The sequence below is a fragment of the Brassica rapa genome, chromosome A07, assembly GCF_000309985.2.
Source record: "Brassica rapa cultivar Chiifu-401-42 chromosome A07, CAAS_Brap_v3.01, whole genome shotgun sequence".
Lineage (NCBI taxonomy): Eukaryota > Viridiplantae > Streptophyta > Magnoliopsida > Brassicales > Brassicaceae > Brassica > Brassica rapa.
Window position 1 is genome coordinate 23,878,757 of NC_024801.2, and position 14,574 is coordinate 23,893,330.

The 14,574-nt window shown below is 35.2% G+C and overlaps 5 protein-coding genes across 7 annotated transcripts; 3 read left to right on the plus strand and 2 right to left on the minus strand.

Annotated features, from left to right (window-relative positions):
- Positions 1 to 288: 288 nt before the first annotated feature.
- LOC103831241 (acyl-acyl carrier protein thioesterase ATL3, chloroplastic) lies at positions 289 to 1,739 on the minus strand. Of its 2 annotated transcripts, none has more exons than XM_009107124.3 (5): positions 1,430 to 1,739; positions 1,157 to 1,257; positions 857 to 966; positions 652 to 747; positions 289 to 540 (listed from the first exon to the last, which is right to left on the minus strand). In XM_009107124.3, exons 1-5 carry the CDS (start codon positions 1,603 to 1,605, stop codon positions 418 to 420), a joined length of 606 nt encoding a protein of 201 aa, XP_009105372.1. In that variant the 5' UTR covers positions 1,606 to 1,739; the 3' UTR covers positions 289 to 417. The 2 variants fall into 2 exon arrangements, with proteins under 2 accessions (XP_009105372.1, XP_009105373.1); XM_009107125.3 differs by having other exon boundaries at positions 289 to 537; positions 1,430 to 1,730.
- Positions 1,740 to 1,980: 241 nt separating this feature from the next.
- On the plus strand, positions 1,981 to 3,992 carry LOC103831243 (endonuclease 2). The gene is made up of 9 exons (XM_009107127.3): positions 1,981 to 2,414; positions 2,490 to 2,661; positions 2,756 to 2,866; positions 2,947 to 3,002; positions 3,085 to 3,168; positions 3,269 to 3,361; positions 3,448 to 3,512; positions 3,599 to 3,672; positions 3,761 to 3,992. Exons 1-9 carry the CDS (start codon positions 2,292 to 2,294, stop codon positions 3,862 to 3,864), a joined length of 882 nt encoding a protein of 293 aa, XP_009105375.1. The 5' UTR covers positions 1,981 to 2,291; the 3' UTR covers positions 3,865 to 3,992.
- Positions 3,942 to 4,922, minus strand: LOC103831242 (universal stress protein A-like protein). Its single transcript, XM_009107126.3, has 4 exons — positions 4,656 to 4,922; positions 4,447 to 4,538; positions 4,255 to 4,373; positions 3,942 to 4,169 (listed from the first exon to the last, which is right to left on the minus strand). The coding sequence occupies exons 1-4, from the start codon at positions 4,843 to 4,845 to the stop codon at positions 4,091 to 4,093; spliced, it is 480 nt and encodes a 159-aa protein (XP_009105374.1). The 5' UTR covers positions 4,846 to 4,922; the 3' UTR covers positions 3,942 to 4,090.
- A 119-nt stretch (positions 4,923 to 5,041) lies between these two features.
- On the plus strand, positions 5,042 to 6,711 carry LOC103831244 (protein AE7). 2 transcript variants are annotated; one of them, XM_009107128.3, is made up of 6 exons: positions 5,042 to 5,136; positions 5,241 to 5,377; positions 5,468 to 5,573; positions 5,662 to 5,761; positions 6,007 to 6,052; positions 6,267 to 6,711. In XM_009107128.3, exons 2-6 carry the CDS (start codon positions 5,251 to 5,253, stop codon positions 6,365 to 6,367), a joined length of 480 nt encoding a protein of 159 aa, XP_009105376.1. In that variant the 5' UTR covers positions 5,042 to 5,136; positions 5,241 to 5,250; the 3' UTR covers positions 6,368 to 6,711. The 2 variants fall into 2 exon arrangements, with proteins under 2 accessions (XP_009105376.1, XP_033130275.1); XM_033274384.1 differs by having other exon boundaries at positions 5,085 to 5,191; positions 5,232 to 5,377.
- A 244-nt stretch (positions 6,712 to 6,955) lies between these two features.
- On the plus strand, positions 6,956 to 14,463 carry LOC103831245 (transcription factor MYB62). Its single transcript, XM_009107129.3, has 3 exons — positions 6,956 to 9,515; positions 9,593 to 9,722; positions 9,823 to 14,463. Exons 1-3 carry the CDS (start codon positions 9,365 to 9,367, stop codon positions 10,394 to 10,396), a joined length of 855 nt encoding a protein of 284 aa, XP_009105377.1. The 5' UTR covers positions 6,956 to 9,364; the 3' UTR covers positions 10,397 to 14,463.
- The last annotated feature ends 111 nt before the right edge of the window (positions 14,464 to 14,574 follow it).

Genomic DNA, 14,574 nt, shown 5'->3' on the forward strand with positions numbered 1-14,574 from the left:
ATCTAAGTAGGAAGAAGGATCCTAACCGATGAAGTTGCGAGTTGAAGGGAATGTTTTGGTGAGGCGTCGTTGGGATTCTTGGTGCATATTTGCCCCACGGAGTGGTGTATGGAGACATACATGTTGTCTGAACTGTAGTGTTGACATGTAACCGGCAGGCTCTGTGCATACATACCTTAGGCATAATCTGAACCAAATACACATAAGACTTCATTAAGGCTGTATTTTTCTACTGTTTTGTATTTTCTTTCAAGTCTGTATAGTCTTTTCTTATGAACATCCAAAGTATGCAGCTTATTATCGGAAATATATATATATAGATTTTTCATTATATAAGGGCTTTAATAGTGGGTACATTTAGTAACATTAACTGGGCTTATTGAATACAGTAAAATTATGAGAATGTGGGGGCACAAATCAGACGGCGTCTTCTTGGCGTTGGAACTGAACAAATTTAGAGCGGATGTGAGGAGGGATACGAACAGGACGGTACTTGTTGTCAAGCCATACAGCTACTCCTTTTGCTTCTAAGACAGGCTGCTTTTTTTTTTGTATACATATATCAAATGATTCCAAATCAGTAGACAATATTTAAAGAATAACCAATCAACCAAAGAACACAAAAATTAAAGGCTTTAATGAGAGGTTAACCTCTAGATTAGGAAGTTTGAAGATGAAATGATCAAAGTAAATACGCGCAGCAGATAACCCTGAAACCCTCGCTTTCACCACAAACGTGTCTCCGCTCTGTGCTCAAAGCAGATGAACTGAGTTGAATACAATATAACAATATTGAGATAATAAAATATAAGGAACGTTCAAGGAGGAGAAGAGGGGGCAGGAATCAGGAGATTACGCGTAAAGGAGCAAGGAACTTAATAGCCAACTCAGAAAGCGCTAAGGCTTGGCCAGAACGTGCGACTTCATCACAGTTGATACCAATACTCTCCAGAAACTCGTGTCGGGCTTCAGTATGTACACAAGAAACAAAGAGTGGGTAAGAACAGGGTAGTTACAGATCCATCATCATCCACTTCCCTTTGAATTTAGAGCTATATGCTTTTTAGACTCTTTAACTTTGAACATGCAGAAAAGGATTCTGAAAGCAATACACTTGTTGACTATAAGAAATGTTCAAAAGCAGCAGCATTGTTACCGTGTTGGCAGTAGTTAGCGTAGACAGCATTGTTGACAACACCAAACTGATCCAATTCGTAATCACGAACTTTGAGCTCTACCTCGTGGAACCCGCGCATGCTGCCATATCAAGATTTTATTAACTGAAGATTCAGATTACTAAACTCTTAACAACAACGTGTCCTTGGAAATATCGCAATTCTGATCCCATCTTTAAACATCGTTAACTATTTTTTTTTTTTTTGTGACAAAAATCGTTAACTATTAAATTCTGAATCAGATGCAATATTACCCTTTGCCACCTTTGATATCGAGAATTGCGAGAGGTTTGTTGGGTTTTGAGCTCCGGAGAGGTACAGTAAAGGATCGCCTTGACGAATAAGGGAACACCACCTGCCGACGAAGTAGATTGGGCGGTGATGCGGTCATAGGCATAGCTGGAACCGCCGTGCAGGTGACCTGAAACATCCGAAATGTTTATTTTTTTTTTTAATTTTGACAAATGAGTGATGGGGTTAGGTTTGGTGTGAGAGGAGCTTTTAGTTCGGGAAAAGCGTGTTCTGTTGTGAAAATTGGTTTCAGTTTGAAAAGCTAAACCATCCAATCAAATCTACTAAGCATTTTAAAATAAATCGAATTGGTTTAACTGCCCAGTTTCAATTCGCTTAACCGAGATTTAGGAAACCAAATTGGTTTAACTGAGATTTTTTTTCTTACAATTTAGGAGCCATAGCATTTATGTGTATATTATAAGTTTAAAAATCAATTAACGTAATGTTTTTACTTAAATGTTAAATATATTAAGACAAATGAATGATATCCTGTAAAGAATATGATTACATTAATGTCACAGATCCATAGATACAACTGAAGAAACACGAGGGACGAAGCAGCATTTGTTTCCACGTGAACCCATTTGATTTCACACAGGATTCATTTCTTAAACAAAAAAAGATTCCGTATCTACAAAATATTATATACCCATTGCTCAATTTTGACCTTAACAAGCTTTTCACACCAATACCCATATTCGTCCCATCAAAATCTGCGGATTTACTTCCTTCTACATCTTCATTCTCAATCACCATTATACATAGACAAGAGCCATATGAAAACTCAACCATCTCCTAAGTACATTTCAAAGAACTCTTAAAATGGCAAAGCAAATATGGTTACTACATGTAATGATGATCATCACTGCTTTGTTTCTTTACTCAGCACCTAACGTCCACGGCTGGGGTATTGAAGGCCACACCATCGTCTGTAAAATCGCTCAGGTTCTTGATTTGTTTATAGTCTTCATGTTTCGGTTTATTATCAAAATATTAACTAATAAGTAAGGAGATGATCAGGCTAGGTTGGATGAAACTGCAGCCAAGGCAGTGAAAGAGCTGTTACCTGAATCTGCACAAGGAGATCTGTCAAGCTTGTGTGTTTGGGCTGACCATGTCAAGTTCAGATACCATTGGTCTTCTCCTCTCCACTACATCAACACTCCTGATGTTTGTTCCTACCAATACAACAGTGAGTTTTTTTTTTCATAATCAGCAAAACATAAAAGTGAGAAGATTTTCAACCACGTTTTGTTATGGGGTTTGTTTGTTTTGGGGTCTTAAAGGGGACTGCAAGGACGAAGATGGAGTGAAAGGGAGATGCGTTGCAGGAGCCATCTACAATTATACCACACAGCTTCTTACCTACAACACTGCAGCTGCATCGACGCCACAATGTACCTTCAAAACTTATCCACACCAGTTCCTTCATCTTCCATCTCTCTCACATGTTCTCTTCTTTTTTTCTTGTTTTCAGACAACTTAACAGAGGCCCTGCTCTTCCTGTCTCATTTCATGGGTGACATCCATCAGGTATAAATCATAAGCTCGAACCAGATCACCGAGTTTTATATCTGGGGTATGTCTAAATAGCATAGTTGTATAATATGCACAGCCTCTACATGTGGCTTTTGCTTCGGACAAAGGAGGTAACACCATCGAAGTGCATTGGTACACGAGAAAAGCTAACCTTCACCATGTAAGAAAACAAAATTAAATAGAAAAGTCTGACAAAGGCCTATACAAAGTTGAACATTAGATATCATACTACAAAAGTTCTAATCTTTATATTCACACAGATTTGGGATTCCAGCATTATTGAGACCGCTGAAGCAGATCTCTATAACTCGGAGCTAGATGGAATGGTGGATGCAATCAACAAGAATATCACGGTACTTATAAATGGATAAGATTGCTCTTTATCTGTATAGCTCAAGGCGTTTCTTACTCTGTTGATCACATACTCCATGAAATGCAGACAGAATGGGCAGATCAAGTCAATAGGTGGGAGATTTGCACAAGGAAGACAGAATGCCCAGACATGTAAGTCAGATACAAACATTACAGTACCTTTGTTCTTCAAGTCAGAAAGAAACCAGATGTTAACTTCCACTTGCTTTCTTCTGCAGCTATGCATCGGAAGGGATTAAAGCAGCTTGTGACTGGGCATACAAAGGGGTAACTGAAGGAGATACTCTAGAAGGTAAAGAATCCACTAACCAAACATAACACTAGTGATGATTCACAAAGTAAAGAAGCTAACAAGAACATAACAATGTCATTCTTCACAGATGAATACTTCTATTCACGGCTACCGGTAGTGTATCAGCGCTTAGCACAGGGAGGGGTGAGACTAGCAGCTACACTAAACAGGATTTTTGGTGGAAGAAGCTGAGTTTATTAGCATGTGACTGTTACTAAGTACCGTTTCCTGTCAGATAATAAATCTACCTATTGGAACAACAAAAGAAGAGCACAGCAAAGCTCGTTATTTATCAAACCAATAATATATTTATTTCCATTCACAAAGTTTTTTTCAAAACAGTAGTATACAAGCAAAGCATTATTATCAATATGTTTACACAACACACATACAGCAAGCAAGGCGGTTCTCAAACTCTTCAAGCCTTTGTCCTCACCACAAGAACTGGGCACTTAGCCTTGTTGACACAGTAATTGCTAACACTTCCAAGGAAGGTCCTGTCCACACACACAAACACACATTATCATCTTCCAAAATCTTTAAACTTTCAAGAATCATCTTAATGTTCTTTCTTATACACACCTTTCAAGTGCCCCTTTGCCATGGCTACCAACGATTAGCAAATCAACACCAAGCTTCTCAACAGCATCACATATCGCTTCTTTAGGGTTTCCAAACTCCATCACCTTCTTTGGGGTAACCTGTTACACAGCCAAGTCAAGTACTTTACTTGAGATCTAATAAAGAGAGTGGTGTTGAGGTTATAACACAAACCCCGCTCTCAGCACAAATCTTGGTCCCTTCCTCAATCCGATTCAACGCTGCGTTTTTGTAGTTCTGTTGCATTGAGTTTATCAGCTCTATCGCTGCAAAAAAACAGAAGAGAGCACTCAGCTTGTGCACGGCACGTGCGTGTGTATCCGATACATTCATCATAGACAACAAATTAAATAGCCGAGAAACGGAAGATGGAGAGTACTTACGAGCGGCGCCATAAGAGGAAGCGTAGACGGAGCTGAGATCGAGCTGAGGCTGCGCGGTGAAGAGGATGATATCGGAATCGGCGAGGCTGTCTTTGAGATACGAGAGCGTCCATCGGAGAGCGTGCTTGCTGCAATCGCTTTCGTCGATCGCCACCATCACTTGCTTCTTCCCGCTTTTCTCTTCCGCCATGGTTTCTTCCAAATGATCGATCGATCGTCAGATGAGTTTGATCATTTCAGACAGAGAGAGAAGGGGACGAAGGGAACGTGGAAGCACGTGGTGATGACGTGTCGATCTACAAAGAAGCCCACGTGACTCTTCTGGAGACTCCTGTTAAATGGGCCTGGCCCAATATTTGTGTCCATATAAAAATATCAATGAACCCAACAAATTAATTATTTCTCATTTTAGTTTCGTCTTCTTCGTCTCCCATCAACGTTCCTCTCTCTCTCTCTAATCGAATTGAAGTTCTGCGCCAGAGTACGATTATAACCTTCGATGATTGCTTCTTCCTTATATGTTCGATTTGTTCTTGTGTTGTCCCGTTTAGGGTTTTCAATTCTGATTTGGACTTTTGTTGGCAGGAGGAAGAAAATGGTTTCGGGGCTAATAAACGAGAACCCGATCGTATACGAGATTAAAGAGCGTCGTGATGTTCGTGCTTATTCCAGCAATACCGATGAGCTTTCAGTAGATGCAATCGACCAGCTCGAAGTTTTCGATATCCTTTTTGTTCGTTTGTCTAATAGCAAAGCCTTATGTAGAACTAAAATTGAATCGTTTTAGGTCAAACTTAACATTTGTTCAGCACATCATATAAGAGATATAAAAGATCCAGAGCATCCTTATTCTCTGGAACAGCTCAAAGTCCTCACAGAAGATTCTGTTGAAGTTGATGATACCAAGAGTCGTGTTAGGTTACAAGAACGAAACTTTTTCTGATTTAGATTCTATATATTTTTAAGTTTTTCAATTTGTGCTGAGCTGATGCCATTTTTTTTTCAGGGTTACATTCACTCCAACGGTGGAACATTGTAGCATGGCAACCATTATCGGTCTCTGTGTCCGCGTCAAACTTATGCGAAGCCTTCCTTCTCGTTACAAGGTACATGCTTTTCCTTATTTTTAAGTGTTTTGAAGATGATCTTTTGAGTCGATTTTATGCATTTACTGAGAATGGTTTCAACATCTGTTATTGAGGCAATGAACCTTTGCTATTGTTTCTGATGATTGCTAAGAGAATATAGCTTGAACCTCTGGTATATGCTATGGGTAGAGTGTGCCTTATAAATTCACACACAATGTTTTATGTGCCTCAATCCTTTGAAACTATTCTTTTTTTTTTTTCAGATAGATATAAGGGTAGCACCCGGTACTCACGCAACTGAGGCTGCAGGTATGTCAATTTTTATCTATATCCTTTGTCTGCGTCTTTGTTTTTTTATTAAATCGACCTTAGAGTAACAGAGCAAGTTTCAGTTGATTCTAGGAATAGCAAATGAAACATGAATTCGCACTTGATGCGGCAAAAGAGTAGATTCATTTTCTGTTTGAAACCCCATTAGCACAAGTGCGCTTGTTTATATAGTTTCTTCCTCTGGAAAATGCAGTCACTAAACAACTAAACGACAAAGAGCGTGTGGCGGCTGCACTAGAGAATCCAAACCTTGTGGAGATGGTCGATGAATGTCTATCTCCATCATTTGAATGATGCCTTGATGCTCTCAAGATACACTATCATATCTATGCTTCTGCTTGTCTAGCAAAGGTTTTGATCAAACTAGGTACTACTTTGTGTGTAGTTTCGTGTTTAGTGAAAGACTCAGAATATATCCACAGAACGAGGTATTTGATTTGATCCTTTTCATCTTAGAAAGGATTATTTCAGATACTCAGCGTCTCTTTGGTTGTTCCATTTGTTTCTCTGTAATCACAACTCAACTTGTTGCACGCTTGTTCTTTGACACATTTGTTCCGTTTGTTGCCATCTTGTAATGTTATAACTCGAATTTGTCAGATTCTGATCAGTTTGGTTAAATCAATCCTATTTATTGATATACCATCAGAACCAAGGTTTGAGGATTTTGGTTCTGGTTCTGGTTCGGTTCATTGTGGTGAACCGATTGTCAGAAGTTTTTTAAGTAAAAACCAGAAGTTGTGATAAACAATCCAAAGCTAACATTTGACTTTTCAATTAATTGTGGAAGAACTGGAATGATCCAAAACTGAAAAAGAAAACCGATTTAAACAAAACTGGACTATCCAAAATGGAACTCTTAACCATACATCTGTTCTATAGACAAAAATGATTGTCACTAAATAGGACCAGGGCTGGGGGGAATCTAAACCCTTTCGGAAAAAAATAGTACCAAATCTAAACCGAAACTGGTTAAATATCTGAACAGATTCAAAATTTTGGTATTTAAAAAACCGGAACCGCATCTGATTCGAACCAAAATATTTTAGATATTCGAATATATTTAAATGAGATTTATATAGTTTAATATATCAGCTACTTTTAGAGTTAATATCCAAAAATATATCAAATATATATAAAATGTTTTGAAATTATCTAAAATATTTAAAAATATATACAAATAGTCAAAAATAAATATCAAAAATATTTAAACAATACTTAAAACACTGAAAATAATTAAAATACATATTGATTTTTCATCCAAATATTTAAATCAAATCAAATTTTATGTTAAACTAAGGAATTTTGGCATACATTGCTTAAACTTATAGTTTATATATTATTTTTATTTTTAGATCTTGAGAAATTTAAATTATATATGAATTTTAATATTTTAAAATTAATTTAAACAGTGAACCGAATCCAAACCAAAACTGAAAAAGCCGAACCAAAATTTAAATAACCGAATGTGACTGAATTTTTAATTTCAAAAATCTAAAATTCGAATAGACTCATAGTGAATCCGAATGAATATCCAGACACTCATCTCTAAATAGCACTATCAAAATGGTATTGCTGATTGTTTAGTAAAATGGTAATGAGGACACACATGTCAAATCATACTTTATTTTCTTTATCCCTGGTCATTAGGCTTTATTTTACATTTTAGGGGTGAGTTATCATATCAATCATCTTCAAAAATATTGGTTTAAATAGTAACTGAGGTATTATTAACGATACCATATATTTTAAATTAATACACGCACATAGACATTTTTGACTTCTCAGTTTAAAGCGACACCGACCCTTTCCTTATTTTCCCAATATTAGTATTTGTTTAACAAAATAGTTTAGTTAGTAGTACTAGAATATAATTTGAGCTTGAAAGTTTACTGACAAATGAAAACTTAGGAAGACTCTTTGAATATTCAAAGTTTGAAGGATATATGCTATTGGACAAAGTCGGGATAATTAGCTGGCTTCTAGAAATTGGTGTTAACAAAACTAGCTGTCTTTTAGCTTTACCATTTCACACCACATTGATGCAACTATATAATTCAAGAATTTCTGTAAATCCATTGCCATGATACGGTTTATCAAAACATATCACTACAAAACCTAGAAAGTATTATGTTGTTCACAAAAAAAAGTAAAAATTAAAATTATTTATTTATTTTAAAAAATGTTATGTATTTTTATTAGTTAAATATAATATATTGTTTTATTAACTTATTATTATTAAATTGTTAATTACAAAAATAGTTTATTTATGAACTGAATACCCGTTAGTTTAAAACATAGATAATATAATAAACCAGGCGTCTAGGCCTAATCTTAAACTTCAAGAAATGTATCATTGTAATATCGAAAATCGATTTCTATATTACAAGGCAGGGGATGTAAGTGTTACGTAAATTCTTTGGCATAATGCAAGGAAATATTAATCATGAGTTATTATTGCTAACTTTTCCAGTAAAGTTAATTTATTTAAGAATTTAAACTGTACATCTTCATCTTCTTCCAAGATCGGGTTCCTATATTACAAGGCAGGGGATGTAAGTGTTACGTAAATTCTTTGGCATAATGCAAGGAAATATTAATCATGAGTTATTATTGCTAACTTTTCTAGTAAAGTTAATTACTTAATTTATTTAAGAATTTAAACTAAACATCTTCATCTTCTTCCAAGATCCGGTTCCAAATAAATATTCTTTCCACGTGCACATCTAATCCATATAGTTAAGTCACCAAATTCGATTCCTTTTTCCATCATCAAATGAAACTGTATTGATACATTCTATTATTCTATACTTCTCATTAAACATATAGTTCATTGCAATTATAGGTAGCTACTTTTTTCTTTTAAAAATCATATTCGGATGAGTAATATATACCAATTGGATTTTGAAAATATATGGACTAATACAGTATAATTTCGACTAATCCATACGTCAAATGTATTCTTCCTTTAAATCCCGTTTTATTTAACAATGGAGCATCCTTTATGAGTTAAACCGAGAAGCTAATTAAGGAATATATTTAAACGAAGTTGAAAACGTGTGACAGCTAAACTCTTCATTGGGAAAAAGCAAACTGATGGCTAAAGTAAGAACACTTTCCAATACCACCAGTCTATAAATTCCCAAGTACCTGTGGATTCACTTTCACTTCTCAAAGCACTAAAAGCCTCTCTATCCTTTCTCTCTACACAGTCATGCATGCATAGTTCTTACAAACACAAAAAAATAGAGCACATATAAATAGAGTTTGTAGGGATATTGATAGTTTAGTATGGAAAATTCAATGAAGAACAAGAGCTGCAAAGGAAGTGAAGAAGCAGAGCTGAGAAGAGGGCCTTGGACTCTTGAAGAAGACACTCTTCTCACCACTTACATTCTCCATAACGGGGAAGGACGTTGGAATCTCACTGCCAAATGTGCTGGTAACTAACTAAAACAAATATTTTGATTTATTATTTGATACTCTTAACTTTACTATAACCACTCTCTTGAAACACAGGGCTGAAAAGAACCGGCAAAAGTTGTAGATTGAGATGGTTGAATTACTTGAAACCTGACATCAGACGAGGGAATCTAACTCCACAAGAACAGCTTCTGATCCTCGAGCTCCACTCTAAATGGGGTAATAGGTGCGTTACTCTCAGAAACTTATCACCACTCCTTTGGCTTTATAGTACCATAAAGTTCCCGACCATTAAACATAATCTATTAACTTGTGTCTTAATTAAGGTGGTCCAAGATTGCACAGTACTTGCCAGGAAGAACGGACAACGAGATCAAGAACTATTGGAGAACGAGAGTTCAGAAGCAAGCTCGACAGCTCAACATCGAATCTAATAGCGACAAGTTCTTTGACGCTGTTCGTAGTTTCTGGGTCCCTAGATTGATCGAGAAGATGGAGCAGAACTCATCTGCTTCTTATGCTTGTCCCCAAAACAACAACAGCAACAATAACAATAGTTCTCTTCTGCCTCCTTCTCAAACATTCGAGTCCATGAGTACACAAACATATCAAGATTTGTCGGGTCTGAGCAACATGGATGGTTCTTCTTCGAGCTCTGCTTTCATGCCTGATCTCATGACAGTTCCACACTTTATGGATCCCAACACCATCATCGATGGTTCGATGTGTTACCATGAAGACAATGCTCAAGAGCTCAGCGGGTATATTCCTGGGACGGAGGAATACTATTACATGGGAAATTCAGACATATCAACAGAATGCCAGGTGGCAGAAGCGTACGAGAATGTCACACAAGATCCCATGTGGAATATGGATGACATTTGGCAGTTTAGGGAGTGATTAAGTCGGTCAAGAGATGCTTAGGGTGGAGCCCACACTACCATGGTTTTATTTCGTATACTAAAGTAATATATTTTCATTTTAGTTCATGAGCAAATGTTGTTAAATATATATTTATAAATGATTGTTTTTTTCTTTTGCTAAAAATTATAAATGATTGTTTGCTGTGAGTCTTTCAATCCCTGTCAAATTTGTATTAAGTTTGTTTGCTAATATAAATATTAAGCCGATTTGTTCATACTATATGTACGGACATACTTGTTTCCTTAGTATACATGCACTAATCAATCATGTCAAGTTTAACTTGACTAATTAAGCTTGAGGGTAAATAGAATAGAGTAGTCTCTTGTCGTGATTCTTTAGACTTATCTGGATCTTAGTGAAAGGAGAACATATCTAGTCTTACCTCAACAAGTGAAAGAATCCAAAAGCTGGGAGTGACTCTATCCAATTTCTTTTTAGAATTATGGGGGCCGGATAGATGGTAATTCAAGGACATAATGATCTGTCTCTTCACCAAAATTTATGTCTTATTTGGAAGATATATAAGTGTAAAGTTGACGATATTACAGGAGAGTTTGATTGACATATATCGTTTCTGTGGAATCAAAGAAAAGGTTAAATGAAGTACTGATTGTTACATTTGATAAGATGCACATTAAGACAAGTGTTGATGTACAAGAGATCATTAACATGATGGATTTGGATTGCACTCATTAACTTGTACTAGTCAATAAATTTTTTTTTAAAATAATTACTCTTGCTACTGTGCACCAGCATGTGTAAGTTCTTTTTTTTTTTGAACACATCCAATGTAAGTTCAATATATATATAGGATAATAAAGACAAAGCAATTAGTTATTTATTATTATTACTATCCCAAAAGAGCTTCAACCAAAATGATAGAGAAAGGTGGCTTTGGAGAAGTCTTGCTAAAGAGATCAAATTATTGGAGGTCACTGCAAAAGCCTTTCATAAGTATATATATATGGAAACTCCACAATAATTTGAACCCCAAGATACCACTAAAAGTTGGAACAAACATTGATGCACTTTTGAGAGGTCGAGAACGAAACACCACACAGTATATTTGTATGCAATTGATTATCTATTTCACTTTCAAGTAACTATTTGGAATAATATACGGATTTTCTTGAATGTAAACTGAGTATTTTGAATTTATTTAAAAAAGGTTTAATATTAATATTGTCGAATAAAGAAACGTAGATGCTACGCGACGAATATAAATTTCGATATTATGTCGGCTAGAATGGGTTAGTATCTAAACTGGTACTAACCTCAAATATAAATCATTAGGGGTTGTTAAACTTGAGAAAAGACATGAGTAAAGTGGAGCCAGTATACTGTATAGGTCAAAGTTCATTAAGGAGATATTAATGTGGGTATGGTTAGTATGAAAGACTAGAGAGGTCAAAGTTCAAGATAACTGTTTGAAGAAGATACACCAACTTAAGACTAGAGACCAGCTGTTTTGGTTCATGAAACAAGACATATTTACAACAAAAGTTATGATCATGTTTCAAATCAAACAGTGTATATTGGCACCAAATCCTACAACCACACGTTAGATGTAATATGTAAAACCCGTATATTACTCCAACTTATGTGTTCATTTTCTTGTTCCGTGTTTCCGAGTTCACATTCTTCGAACAAAATCAAATCATCACTTCCATAACAATTTTTATTCAAAATCAAATTTAGTCAAACCTAAGACATGAATAGTGAACCAACCTCATATCTAACATATCGAATGTAGATATTGGCACGTGCATTTTTGAGTTGCAAGATTCAAATATAAACCAACTCATGAACTGAGTACAATATTATAAAAATGTATGCAATAGTCCAAGAAAGAATTTTTTTTTTTTGCCAATGGAAGGAATAATATATTGTTTTAGGTTTAGTTATTTAGAAATAATCAAATCATGTGAAAATTATACTGTCCCATCTCAAAAAATCTAAAACGAATATAAGAAGATAAGTGCTACTGATGCCATATGCACTATCACACATGTAGAGCATAGAATCGAGCCTAGTGAAAGAGTACTACTATAATGTGAGCAGTACTATCCATTTATCCTTAACTTCCAAAAGCAAAAGAGCACCTTATTCCATCCTAAATCAGTAATATTTCAATGTGCTTTTCTGTTTCTCTATGGCATATTCACATACAAAAAGAAATCCAGATTCGTCGAACCAATTATTAAACCTTTTGAGTAATGTACATTAAATTATGCGAAGACAAAGCATAACAGAAAGAAATGGAGGTAGCATATACAACAACAATCTCTTTCAATGGTTTTTAGTCAATCAAAATCAAATGCGTGAACAGACTAAACTCTCTTTTAGTCTCTCTACCACAAAGCTTTCGGCCACTTTGTAGGACAGTAACTATCAACGTCACACTATTGTAAGTCGCAGATAGAGAAAGAGATATCCAATGGTTATGGTTCGAATATGTTGACGAGCTTACATTGTTGACTAAAGACTTTTAACGTACTTCAGTTCAAGATGAAATAAAAACAGAGATTTTGTTGTAACGTGTGTATCAAGTCAAACACTAGACAACTCTGCCAAAATCCAAAAAAAAAACAAGAAAAGAACGTAGAAAGCATCAAAGCACATACCTCTTGATTTAACATGTTCGTCAGAAAAAAAAGACAAGCCAAATCATCATTCTGCTGCAGTGAAGAATCCTCTATCAGATAAAAACTAGTTCTGTTTAACCTGGTGATCTACATATTCATGGCCTCTCTCTCCGGATCAACGGCTCCCTCGTATTTAATACACATGAACGCAAAACTGTCACTGAAAAAGCACCTCTGCTTAAAATACAAGCAATGACAAGGTTACACAACATCATCGCTGGTGTCAAATTGTGTACAGTGTACATGAAGATACCCAAAACTCAATGTATACATATTAATAGTATCTTTCACCTTTTATCACCGCCATCATAACTATGGATGTAAAATGGGCTTGACTTAACGTGGTTAATCCAACCCTCTATTAAATTTGCTACCCATTACCCTTTTGTAAGAGAGATAAAAAATGGATCAGACTCTTGGGTTTAACAAGTTTTGGTGTACTTCACTTTTTCGCATAAATTCATCTAAAGATAAGCGAAGAAGCGAGCTCGGTTTACTTTTTTTCTTGGTTTAATCTTCGGTTCACTTCTAAATGTTGGTTTTATTTCAAATAAAACAATAGGCTTGATTAAAAACTAAATTTGGGTTTAATTTTTACACAAACACAACCATGATTACAATTCGAACCAAAATCAATTTAAAAGCAATAAAAGAAATATCGAGGATGCATGCATGCTTTTTAGATCTGGTACGATGTCCTTAGATCAATTTTCTGTTAGAGATCCGATCGAACCCTAAAACACATGCCACATAGTTGCATTTATAAGATACTCCTAAAAGATAACGATTATATTATTGTACTGATATGATCTATGTTGATTAGAGCGAATGACTTCAATTAGTTCACAGAAACCCCTCCTGCCGCCTCTTCATTATCAATGATAATGGTGTCTCCTGCAATAAGTATTAATTTATACTTTGATGCTATTATTGATCCAACGATTGATCTAGATCACTGAGTACCTGTATACCCCTATATCAAAATTTAAATCTTAAATCATATATTAAAAATGTTTCAGATCAGTGAGCGAATTTGTAGCTGCAAATGCAATATTTCAAACCAGAAAACATGCACTGCTGACTAAATTCTATTTTTAGTATGCGGTTAAATTTTTCTGAGTGGATATAATTAGTAGTTACTGCCCTTGACATTTATCTATTGAATGAAAAATTACATGTAACATATATGATGACAGTGATCAAGTACAATGTATCATCAAATGATTCCCTTGGCTATTAATAATTGTGGTACTACTTGGATTCAAATACATACACTATGATCAGATGTCATTTCCAACAAAAAGGTAATGTATGAACAGAGGGAATCACTTAGTGATATAGTATTACTTTTCTCGAAATTATACTGCTGAACAAGAAATAAACACTTGTTTATAAGAATAACAAAATTTTAAAAGAAAAATGAATGCTTTTTTTAACATGAATTACTTTCATTCGAACTCAACTCTTTCAGTTAGGATAAAAAGAAGGAATGTATCATCCTCTTTGATT